Consider the following 12628-nt stretch of genomic DNA (forward strand, 5'->3'; position numbering starts at 1 on the left):
TAGAGTCAGCCAATCTTTGACCACAGAGCAAAGGCATCCTATGGAGAAAAGATTGTCTCTTTCAGCAAAAGTTCTGGAACCACTGGGTATCCATATGCAAGAGAACAAATGAACCTAGACACAAATGTTACACAAAAATTAACCTAAATTGACCACTGACCAAAATGCAAAATGATAAACCTTTTTGAAGAACACACAGGAAAAAAATCTCTATCTCTTTGGGTTTGGTGACGAGTTTTTAAATACACCACCAATGGTACAATCCATGAAAGAGAGAAAAACTATAGTTTCAACATGATTGAAATTTTAGGAGTTCCTGTCGTGGCTCAGCTGTTAACGACCACAGCTGGTATCCACGGAGACACAGGTTCAATCCCTGGCCTCGCTCAGTGGGTTAAGGATCCGGTGTTGCCATGAGCTGTGGTGTAGGTCACAGATGCAACTTGGACCTAGCATTGCTGTGGCTGTGGTGTAGGCCAGCAGCTATAGCTTCAATTGGACCCCTAGCCTAGGAAACTTCATATGCCACAGGTGCAGCCCTAAAAAGAAGAAAGATAAAAGAAGAAAGAGAAAGGAAGGAAGGAAAAAATTTTAAACCCTTGTCTGGGAAAGACACTGTTAAAAGAATGAAAAGGCAAACCACAGACTGGGAAAAATACTTGCAAAACACACACTGATAATAGACTTGATTCTAAGACATACAACTATTAAAAAGGTTAACAATGAACACCTGAAATTAACATTGTACGTCAACTACACTCCAATAAAATTAAATTCAAAAGTCAACAAGAAACTCATTTAACAAATATACAGATATACAGAGAGCAAATAAATCATGAAAAGTTGTTCAACATCTTATGTCATTAGGGGAGTTCCTGTTGTGGCTCAGCAGGTTAAGAACCTGACTGGTATCCACGAGGATGCAGGTCCCATTCCTGGCCCCACTCAGCGGGTTCAGGATCCGACGTTGCCACAAGCTGTGGCATAAGTCACAGAAGCAACTCAGGCTCCAATTCAACTCCTAGCCTGGGAACTTCCCAATGCCTCAGGTGTGGCCTTAAAAAAAAAAAAAATGTTATTAGGAGAATGCGATTTAACCAATAATGACATACCACTGCCTACCCTTTAGAATGGCTAAAATCCAGAACGTTGATCACGTCAAATGCCTCAAAGGACGCGGAGCAACAGGAACTCTGCTACATCCGTACATGGAATGTTACTCCGAGATAAAAAGAAATAAGCTAGTAAGTCACAAAAAGACATGGATGAATCTTAAATGCATACTGGTAAGTGAAAGAAGCCAGTCTGAAAACACTGTAGGATTCTAATTAAAGAACATTCTAAAAAGACAAAACTACTGAGAATACAAACAGAACAACAGCAGTGCTGGGGCAGGTAGAGATAGGGGTAGGAGGCAATGCACAAGGGAATTTTTTTTTTTTTCTTTCTTTCTAGGGCTGTGCCCGCAGCATATGGAGATTCCCAGGCTAGGGGTCGAATTGGAGCTATAGCTGCCGGCAGCAACACCAGATCCAGGCCTCATCTGCAACCTATGCTACAGCTCGTGGCAACGCCCCCTGAGTGAGGCCAGGGATCGAACCCGTGTCCTCATGGATACTAGTCAGGTTCGTTAACCACTGAGCCACGACAGGAACTCCAGAATCTAACTGTCTTAGAAACATATGAAACAGCCTCACTGAAGGGCCTGTTTGGACGCAAGACACACTGGAAATGTGTGCAGTTGGCAAGACTAAGAGAAAAGCGCTGTACTCTAGTGGATAAAACTGTTTCCCGGGGGAACATGTGTTAATAAATTCTAGAACCACTCTGCACGCATCCTGGAATTGAACCATTAAGTAAATAAGTGGCAGGTGCTGAGAGCCAGGTTGCTCGCTGTCGGGAGTGGGAGGTTACAGATAAACAAGGGCAAGAGGCAGAGATGCTTGGTAATGGACTGGGGCTGGGACATCAATATAAATTTGCATGTAGCTTAACACAGACGCGAATGGTTCATGGAGAGCTAGTAACAGAGCACCTTGCCTTGTGAGCTGAAAGCCCCTAGAAGTGAGGGCATCGCAGTGGCTACGATCACATGTGATCTTGATTTTCTAACACCCTTTCCCAGGAAAAGAACCAGCGCTCCTTGGAGAAATGGCAGATGGTAGAACTGGGGCAAGACATATACAAGATGAGCCTGGAGCAGCCTGCAGAGCCGGAAAGTAAGCAGTATATGACATGCACACACGGTGGCAGGTGTATGACCAAAGGACACAGGAGCCAACTGAAAGAGTTCCCAATGGCCAAAGCGCGAACAATTTGAACTACACAATAAAGGAGCATTGAGTTATTAGAGAAAGGCAAGTCAAAACTAGAGTGAGATATCGCTTCACACTGGTCAGAATGGCCACCATTAAAAAGTCTACAAATAACAGATGCTGGAGAGGGTGTGGAGAAAAGGGAACCTTCCTACACTGCTGGTGGGAATGTGAATTGGAGCAGCCCCTATGGAAAACAGTAGGAGGGTTATCAACAAAAAAAGAGCTATCACCTGATCCAGCAATCCCACTCCTGGGCATATATCGGGAGAAGACCATAATTTTATTTTATTATTTTTTTTGTCTTTTTGCCTTTTCTAGGGCTGTTCCCACGGCAAATGGAGGCTCCCAGGCTAGGGGTCTAATCGGAGCTGTAGCCACCAGCCTACGCCAGAGCCACAGCAACGCAGGATCTGAGTCGCGTCTGCAACCTACACCACAGTTCAGGACAACGCCGGATCCTTATCCCACTGAGCAAGGCCAGGGATCGAACCCACAACCTCATGGTTCCTAGTCGGATTCGTTAACCACTGAGCCACGACGGGAACTCGGAGAAGACCATAATTTGAAAAGGTACACACGCTTCTATGTTCAGCGCAGCACTATTTACAGATCCAAGACAAGGAAGCAACCTAAATGCCCATCAACAGAGGAAAGGGTAAAGAAGACGTGAGATATATATATATGTATATATGATGGACTATTACTCAGCCATAAAAAGAATGAAATAATGCTTTTGGGAGCAACATAAATGGACCTAGAGATTATCATACTCGCTAAGGCAGGTGGAGAAAGAAAAATACCATACGACGATACTTACACGTGGAATCCAAACTACAGTACAAATGAACTTAGTTGCAAAACAGAAACAGGCCTGCAGACGTAGAAAACGTATTTATGCCACCCTATGGGGAAAGAGGGGAGGGAGGGCAAGTTGGGAGTTTGGGATGAGCAGATACCAACTACGCTACCTAAGCTAGATGAACACTAAGATCCTGTCGTATAGCACAGGGAGCAACATTCAACACCCCTGTAATAAACCATTATGGAAAAGGATATTAACATACTTATCGAATGGCTTTGCTGTATACCTGAAATGAACACACTATAAATCAAGTCTACGTCAATAAGAATAAAGCGGCATTGGATTACAGCCCAACATCTTAAAGAAATGTCCATGAGTCCATTCTGACATAAATAAATGAGTAAATAAACAAAGACGAGGCAAACCTCCCAAGCAGAAGACGTGTGTGTATGTGTGTGTGTGTCTTTTTAGGGCCACACCCGTGGCATAGGGAGGTTCCCAGGGTAGAGGGAGAATCAGAGCTGTAGCTGCTGGCCTACACCACAGCCGCCTGGGATCTGAGCCATATCTGTGATCTACACCGCAGCTCATGGCAACACCAGGGCCTTAACCCACTGAGCGAGACCAGGGATCCAACCCACGTCCTCAGAGAAACTAGTTGGGTTCGTAACTGCTGAGCCATGCCGGGAACTCCCAGAAGATTTAAGTAATATAGGCGGACACCCCGCCCTCAGGGACAACTCCCCATCCCCCAAGTGTGGGTGGCGCAGTGACCTCCTTCCAAAGATGATAGCATGGAAGGGGCGGGGTGGGGGGAAGAGGGACCCCGGGAAGGAGAATCCAGACAAACACTCCCCAGTGGCATAATCAAAGTCAACACCAGCAGGGAGGCGGCTCGGGGAGAGGGCCGAGAAGAAATGGCACCTCACCCTGTGCTCTCCGTTGTCAGCCCACACCCCGAGTCGAATCGTGAGAAAGACATCGGGCAAATCCCAGCTGAGCCATGTTACACAGAACACCTGGCAGTGCTCTTCAAACTGCCAACATCGTCAAGGAGCAACCTGTCCCAGCCAAGAGGAGCCAGAGGAGACGTGACCGCTGAGTCCGACATGGTGGCCTTGATGCGCTCTTGCAACAGAAAAAAGGCATCAGGGGAAAAACGAGCAAGTCTAAATAACAACAAAGCTTATTTGATTTATTTTTGCTTTTTTGGTTGCACCTGAAGCACATAGAAGGGTCCCAGGCCAGGGATTGAATCCGAGTGGCACCTGTGACTTACAGCACAGCTGCAGCAATGCCAGATCCTTAACTGACAGGGATCAAACCTCCACAGAGACAAGCCGGTTCATTAACCCACTGCACTACAGCGGGAACTCCCTAAACTTTATTAATTTTTTTAGGGCCACACCTGCGGCATACGGGGGTTCCCAAGCTAGGGGTGGAATCGGAGCTGCAGCTGCCGGCCTGCACCACAGCTCATGGCAACGCCAGATCCTTAACCCACTGAGCAAGGCCAGGGATCAAACCCGCAACCGCATGGTTCCTAGTCAGATTCCTTAACCGCTGAGCTATAATGGGAACTCCCCTTAAAGTTTATTTTTTAAAAATACACAAAAGCATATAAACTGTATGGGTCCACTTACATGTAGTTCAAGAATAGACAAAACGAATCAATGGTGTTAGTGGTTGGAATATTGTTACTTTGGGGGGGGAACAGGGAAGCCTGCTGGGGGGGCCACAAGTGGGGGTTCTACACCTGGACTGGAACAGTGGTTGTGAGGCAGAATATTAACTCAGGTAGATCAGCACAGGAGCTGGGCTCCCAACAGGCTTTGACGTGGATATTGATTAACACTTGCAGCTTAAGGGCTCCAGGGAGCAACACCTCCCCAGGCCTTGTTTTATTATAGGAAATGCGCGCGTTCCCCAGACTTTGTTCACTGCAGGAAATGCGACTCTCGAGCCCACTCCTCAACTGATAAAAAGAAATGAAAAGAAAATGACCGAGAAACCATAAAACTTACAGGACATTTCCAACCCTAAGACCCCTATTGGACAAGGACGGATATAGGTGATGGAGCAAGGCCAACGGGAGAAGACCGCATCTTTCCGGACCCCACGTTGGTACCCGCCCATCTTTAAGGAATAAAAGCCCCTAAAGGACAATAGGGAAGGGGGCTCTTCTCCCCCCTCCCAGCAGCCCCGGGAGCTATTTGCTTTCCTTTAATAAAGACTTTGCCTGCTTGCTGCCCGTGTGTTTGCGGAGTTCATTCTTCGACTGCGTGAACAAGAACCCGGATTCCGGGATCGTCTTTCCGGTATCAGTTTACACAGGTGTCTACAGCGTGAAAATTCTTGGAGCTGTTTTCCTCAAGTGTGTGCAGTCACCATGTTACATTTTACTTAAAAAGCGACCCCCAAAGTCAACAGCAACAGCAGCAAAACAGCTGCACCTCACCATTTAGAAAAGCCTGGAGAAATTTCTGAAAACCCCCAATGAAGAGAAACATCTCAAAAGCTTCCAGGAAGAGACAGAAAAGAAACCACTGGTGAAGGAGCAGGAGTCAGCCTGAGCGCAGGCTTCTCGACTGCACCGGGCAAGGAAGACGGGAGCGGGCTGCCAGGCCCACCACACTCTGCCACCTCGGTGTACCCCCAGCCCACCCTGTGCCCCCAGAGCAGGTCTGCCCACTCGGCTCCAGCTGATCCCGCTGTCGCCCCACCCTCTCCCCACATCCCCAAATCTCTTACCTGACGCCTCCTTCATCTCTCCCCAACCCCTCCCAGGCCAAGCCCAAGTGCAGGCTCCTCCCAGAGGCTTCAGGACCTGAGAGCCTGGGCAAGAGGCTCTGTCCTCCACCGTCTCTGCCAGGCACTGGTCACGCCCTGAGAGAGAAGCCTTGCGCTCTTTTTCATTAATCACTAAAGGGATGTTGCCTATAAGCGAGCGTAAATTACACATAATGGACCATGTCTGCGAACCCTGCTTCCCGGAAATGAATGTTAAGCTAAAGCACCTTTGTTCTGCTCACAGGGAACACCCTGACCCGGCCCACCTGTGAACTGCTGCAGCAGGAAGAACCAAACACATCCTCCGAGCTCCCTTGTGGCACAGCGGAAACGAATACAACTAGGAGCCATGAGGTTGTGGGTTTGATTCCTGGCCTCCATCAGTGGGTTAAGGATCCAGCATTGCTGTGAGCTGTGGCGTGGGTCACAGATGTGGCTCGGATCCTGCATGGCTGTGGCTGTGGAGTAGGGTGGCAGCTGTAGCTCTAATCAGACTCCTAGCCTAGGAACCTCCATATGCCGTGGGTGTGGCCCTAAAAAGCAAAAAAAAAAAAAAAAGAAAGAAAGAAACAAACACATCCTGGCCTGAACCCAGACTCCTCCTCTCCCGCCTCAGTGTAGACACAGGCTAAATTCCAGCTCAGAGAAGACGCTTCTCAGGACACCCGTCGACCATTTTCTCGGTCGGCTGGCTTTCTGAGTAAACTCCCTCTTTCTTCCCCAACAACACGTCTCTCGATTTACCGGCCTGTCACGCCGTAACAACTGCCTCCACGATCAGATCACTGTCTTTCCCGTTCTGCCCCAGCGGCAGCACAGCCTCGAGACACAGACCCAGCTGGGATGGCAGCTCTGCTGCTCACTGCTGGTGGGTGACCTTGGATGAGCCATCTCGCCCCCCGGGCCTGGGTTCCCACCCCTGTAAAGTGGAGACAGTTACTCTAATTCCCAGGGTGGTTGTAAGCAGGAGCCTGTGTGAGCGGCACCCAAGAGCTCGCCTGGCACATAGTAGGCCCTCAGTCAAGGACACTTGTCAGCTGGGAGAACTGGGCTGCTGACAGGATTGGTGGAAGCCTCGGGGGCCCTTGGCCAGCCCCAGAGCACGTGTTATTTAATTCCTGACTCCTTTGAGTAAGTCATTTTCAAATATATGGCTTAAGGAGAAAATTAAAGTCAACCGGAGAGAGAGTCCCATTGTGGCTCTGCGGTAACAAAACTGACTAGTGTCCATGAGGACGCGGGTTCAATCCCTGGCCTCGCTCAGTGGGTTAAGGATCTGGCGTTGCCATGAGCTGTGGTGTAAGTTGCAGATGCAGCTCAGATCTGGCGTGGCTGTGGCTGTGGCTGTGGCTCTGGTGTAGGCCGGCAGCTGCAGCTCTGATTTGACCCCAGCCTGGAAACCTCCATATGCTGCAAGTATGGCCCTAAAAAACAAACAAACAAAAAAACCAACTGGAGAAACCCGCCCTGACTCGGCAGTGGGGAGCGTCTTAACCACACACATGGACGCAATCGGGTGTGAGTGGTGGATGTTCAGAGCATGGGAGGTGGGGTCAGCCCCATGGGCAGGAGCCAACTCCGAGCCAGAAGTCAGACCCTTCTCCAGACGACACCAGCACCTCTCTTGGGCCAACAGTCAGCAGGGCGCCCCTCTCCCATTTGGCGGTGGAGGCGTCAGAGGCTCAGCAGGACGGGAGGCCAGAGTTCCAGCCCCTGGCCTATCTGGCTTGCTCCATGGGACTGGGGCTTCCAATTCAAAGTTCTGGAAGGTTCTAGGTCTCCAGGGCCCAATCCCCAGCCCAGGCCCGGTGTGAGAGTGTGGTAGCCATGCACAGGGGCTGGCACATGGCAAGCTCCGTCCTCTCCCGTGTCCGTCCACACCTGTCTAGGGGGCCTGTCAAGGTTCACCTGCTCAGGGCCTGCTCTGGACCTGACGGCCTACAGAGCCATGTTCGGAAGCTTGGATCTTGTTCAGGGTGTGAGGCCTCTACCTGCCTCCTCTGCCAGCTCTGCTCACTGGAAACACCTGAGCTGGGGACCTGGCGCCGGTCCGTGGATGGAGGAGACAGGTGGGGGAGATGCTGGCAGGATGGCAGGAAGCTCAGCTTCCCCCCACAACACACACACACACACACACACAGACACACACCATGGAAATCAGTGTCAACCAGTCAGGGCTCCTGGGAACTCTGTTGGGGCTAGGGTCCCCCTGCATGGGGGTACAGTGACTTTGAAGAGGAGACCTCCCCAGAATTCAACAGAATGGGGGGCAATGGTAATGGTGCACCTGCAGGTCCACAGGCCCCACGTGTTCAGAGACACCCAAACGCCCGGGTGTGGGAGAGCCCTGCCCTTAGGGGGTCTCTCTGGGGTTTATTTTCCGCTTAACATGGTTGATTTTCCCGGGCTAATATTCGTGGCCCATGCAAATCGCAAGAGTCCCAAAGTCCTCAGACAAGAAGGTCAAGGGTGGGCCCCCGTCCAGCCACTGGCTTCTGACTTCTCTGCTCCTTGGCTTTGCCCTCACCCCCTGGGCAACTTACGGAATCCCAAGCGGCAGGGGACACCACACCCCATCACCACCAGCACAACAGCCCTGGCAGTGTGTCATCAGCCCTGGAGAGCACAGACGCAGCCACTTTGCACGTATCAGCTGGCCTCACCCACAGCGCGGAAGATGGGATGGAAACGTGAAATACCTGTTGAAATGCAGGAGGCGGGCCAGAAAAGGCGGCAGGGTTTCTTCTGCAAAACCTGTAAAAATAAAACGTACGCAGATTCACCACCAGAGCTGTGTCTGCCTAAAGACACCTACACCAGAGTATGGTGACGAAGCTCTTTACGCGTCACAAGGGTTCCCATGTGCGGGAATTCCCACTGTGGCACAAGGGGATGGCAGTATCTCTCTGCTGCTGGGATGCAGGTTGGATCCCCAGCCCGGCATAGAGGGTGAAGGATCCGGCGTTTCCCCCGCTGCAGCCCATGTAGCAACTTTGGTTCGGATCTGATCCCTGGCCCAGGAGCTCCATATGCTGTGGGGCGACCAAAAAGGGAGAAAAAAAAATGTTCCCATGTGTCTGCGCGCCCCCCTGTGTCTGTGTGTCCGTGTGGCTGTGAGTGCATCTGTGTGTGTGGCATCTTGCTCTGTGTGTGTGAGCGTGTGTCCCTGCCTAAGCAAATGCTGTGGAGAAGTCCTTGGAAGGGTGCTCCCAAAGAAGAGGGGGCAGGGATTACTTCTGGGGGGAGAGGCTGTGGGACCAAGCAGCGACACCTGCTCCTTTAGCCCATTGTGCTGGGCCAGGCTCGAACCTGAGTCCGGTGCAAAGACAACCCTTCTGCCAATCAGGAATCCCAGAATCCCCTTCCGCCACAGCAGGAATTCCCAGGGCTGTTATTTTAATGCTTCTGCCCGGTTCGAGGTTTACAAGCCTAGATCCTTTAAAAGAATGCCATCGAGCCATCAGCCCCTGCAGCCCCCCACTACTGTGTGCCCTGAGGGGAATTTGGGATGAGGGAGGGGGGCCTGGATGCTGACACTAGGCAGTTAAGATGCAGATCAAAGAAACGATTTTAAGGAGCCCAGACTCTCCCATCTTCCTTTAGTGCCACAGAAAAGCACTAAAATCATTAACTTGAGATGCCTGGGTTTTGTAATTAGCAGTCATCTTTTGATGTTCAACTACAGGGGGATTTTTTTTTTTTTTTTTTTGCAGCAAAAACTCCTGCGTATCCTGCCCCTTGCTTCCCTCTTTGGAACAGCTCCCCAGACTTGTCTGAGAAGCGCTGAGCTACCTCCCAGGCTACAGTGCTCGGTAGTCACCAAATAAAACATAAGCCTCAACTTTCAGGTTTTGCATTTTTCTTTCAGTTGCCATCTAACTGAATGATTTAAAATTAGCCGCCACTTCTGGGCCAGCATCGCTGGGGCTCGCCCTCCTCTGCCCCCAAGACCTGGCCCATACGCCCCCTGCTGGCTGAGAGGGCCATCAGCATCCCCAGTCCTTGCTGGGTCCCGATGGCCCCTCGCTTTGGCTGGTTTCCTCTCCCCGCCCTGGATGCCCCCGTGAGCCCCAACCAATGGTCCGGAATCCCAGACCATACGGGCAGCCTAGCCCCCGAGGCAGGTGCAACCGCCTGCCCAGCCGAGCACCTGTGCTTGAACCAGCCGTCCCAAACACCCCCCAGCGCCCCTGCCACCCCCGCACTCCCTCCCCTCCTTGCAGCAGGTGAGAACCGGAGCGCAGGCAGCTGGAGGGGCCCAATCCCACCCCTCCAGCGAGATAAGAGGGCCCTGGAGGGCAGAATCACAGGACCCGAGCAAGGCGGGGATTGGGGTGGGGGGTGTTTCCTTTGGGGCAGTGGCCTCGGGAAGGAGTGAGCCGGCTGGGGCTACAGACGGCTAGGAGGGACCCCTGCAGCTGTGGGGGGAAAGTAGGCAATGACACGCACTCCAAGAGGGGCCATTAGAAGTCTTGGAAAACAAATCCATTCAAGAGTGAATCCTGGAGTTCCCATCGTGGCTCAGCGGAATTGAATCTGACTAGCATCCATGAAGACACAGGTTCAATCCCTGGCCTCCTCACTCAGTGGGTTAAGGATCCTGCATTGCCGTGAGCTGTAGTGTAGGTCAAAGACTCAGCTCAGATCCCACGTTCCTGTGGGCTGGTGGCTACAGCTCTGATTTGACCCCTGGGAACCTCCATGTGCCTCGGGTGCGGCCCTCCAAAGACCAAAATAAAAAGCAAATCCTCCTGGAGTTCCCGTCGTGGTGCAGTGATTAACGAATCTGACTAGGAACCATGAGGTTGCAGGTTCGATCCCTACCCTTGCTCAGTGGGTTAACGATCCGGCGTTGCCGTGAGCTGTGATATAGGTCGCAGACGCGGCTCGGATCCCACGTTGCTGTGGCTCTGGTGTAGACTGGCAGCTACAGCTCCGATTCGACCCCTAGCCTGGGAACCTCCATATGCCGCGGAGCGGCCCAAAAAATGGCAAAAAGCCAAAAAGCCAAAAAAAAAAAAAAAAAAGCAAATCCTCCTTCAACATTTCCTCTTGGGTCCCGGCTCCTGGGGCCAGCTCCTGAGGGGCTGGATCAGGGACAACCCCCACTTCTACAGTGAGCAGAGGGGACTTAAACTGAGACAGTGAAGGAAACAAATGTATCCAGCAAGTCGGTCGGTGATTGAATGAGGAGAGGTAGCCTCTTGTTGGCCCTGCCAGAAAAAACCAAGTTTGCCCCCTCCAAGGGTGGGGTGCAGTTACAGCCTGATCCAGGAGGTGAGAGCAGAAAGCATGACTGGGAGTTCCCGTTGTGGCACAGCGGAAACAAATCTGACTAGTAACCATGAGGTTGCAGGTTTGATCCCTGGCCTCGCTCAGCAGATTAAGGATCCGATGTTGCCAGGAACTGTGGTGTATGTAGGTCGCAGACACGGCTTGGATCTGGCATTGCTGCGGCTGTGGCCTAGGCCGGCAGACCCCTAGCCTGGGAACCTCCATATGCCGAAGGTGCAGCCCTCAAAAGACAAAATAAATAAATAAATAGCATGACCAATAACTAAGCCACAGGTGTGGCAACGCTGGATCCATAATCCACTGTGCCGGGCTGGGGATTGAACCCACATACCAGCATTCCCAAGACACTGCCAATCCTGTTGTGCCACAGCAGGAGCTCCCAAAAGCCAATCCTTTGGTGAAGCTTTCCCAGACCCCTCCCTGGACTGTGGTTCTCCTTGGTCTAGACAGGTCAGCTTAGCTCTAGGTCCTCAGAGCCTACACAGTAGTTGCCTAATAGGTGCTGGCCGAGTGCATTCCTCAGCCACTCACTAAACCAAGACTCAGCCTGCACGTCCAGCCTCAGTTTCTCCTTTGTGGGCAGGATGCTGGGAAGAACTGGCACGGCCTGTCCTTCTGGGAATGAGTTTGGGACCAATGCGAAGCCGCCCCCAGGAGCTCTGGGCTAAGACACCAGCCCAGGGATTTTCTCCTGGGGGCTCTGGAGCAGGATGAGGAAATGTGTCTTCCTTCAAGACCAAGCTCAGGGGCGCCGTGCATGTCCCACATCCTGGGTTTTTACCCCAGGACACAGGGACAAGAGCAGAATCCTAGGCCCAAGGCCAGATAAGAAGCAGGTGCACGCACTTGGTGAAACTAGGAGCCACGGAGAGGCAAGGCCGGTGACCCACAAGGGATGACAGAAGCCACCAGGCTGAAGGGACTTCAGTACCCCACCAGGGGCATGTATAAACCGTCAAACCTCGGATCAAACGACCGGTAAAATGACCTCCTTAGCAATCTCTGCTGTCCTATTTCCACCTTCAGCAGTTTTCAACAGTAAGTCGACTCAGGTCACATTCTTGTATTAAAAACAAGCTGAATGCGAGCTCCTATCCTGGCTCATCGGTGACAAACCCAACTAGCACCCATGAGGATGCAGGTTCAATCCCTGGCCTCGCTCAGTGTGTGGAGGATCCAGCGTTGCTGTGAGCTGTGGTGTAGGGCACAGACCCAGCTTGGATCTGGTGTGGCTGTGGCTGTGGCAAAGGCCAGCAGCTGCAGCTCCAATGTGACCCCTAGCCTGGGAACTTCCATAGGCTGCAGGGTGCAGCCCTAAAAAACAAAAACAAAAAAAAAAAAAAAAAAAAAAGAATTCAACTGCATCAATTTGGGTTGCTGGGGAGGTGCTGGTTCCACCCCTGGCCTAATGCAGTGGGCTAAG

At 51.6% G+C, this 12628-nt stretch overlaps 1 protein-coding gene across 3 annotated transcripts in view; it reads right to left on the bottom strand.

Annotated features, from left to right (window-relative positions):
• The window catches only part of DEGS2 (delta 4-desaturase, sphingolipid 2), a 73511-nt gene that overhangs the window by 25946 nt on the left and 34937 nt on the right, over positions 1–12628 (bottom strand). Inside the window, exon 2 of one of the 3 annotated variants that reach the window (XM_021099703.1) lies at positions 8610–8664. Coding sequence is in view for 1 of the 3 variants with exons in the window: in XM_021099700.1 (XP_020955359.1) it covers positions 5872–6082 (211 nt within the window). In the remaining 2 variants the exon portion in view is untranslated. Of the gene's footprint in view, positions 1–4049; positions 4362–5871; positions 6296–8609; positions 8665–12628 lie in introns of those variants that run through there. The other 2 variants (XM_021099700.1, XM_021099705.1) reach the window with 2 other exon arrangements.

This window comes from Sus scrofa, chromosome 7 (genome assembly GCF_000003025.6).
Source record: "Sus scrofa isolate TJ Tabasco breed Duroc chromosome 7, Sscrofa11.1, whole genome shotgun sequence".
Classification (NCBI taxonomy): Eukaryota; Metazoa; Chordata; class Mammalia; order Artiodactyla; family Suidae; genus Sus; species Sus scrofa.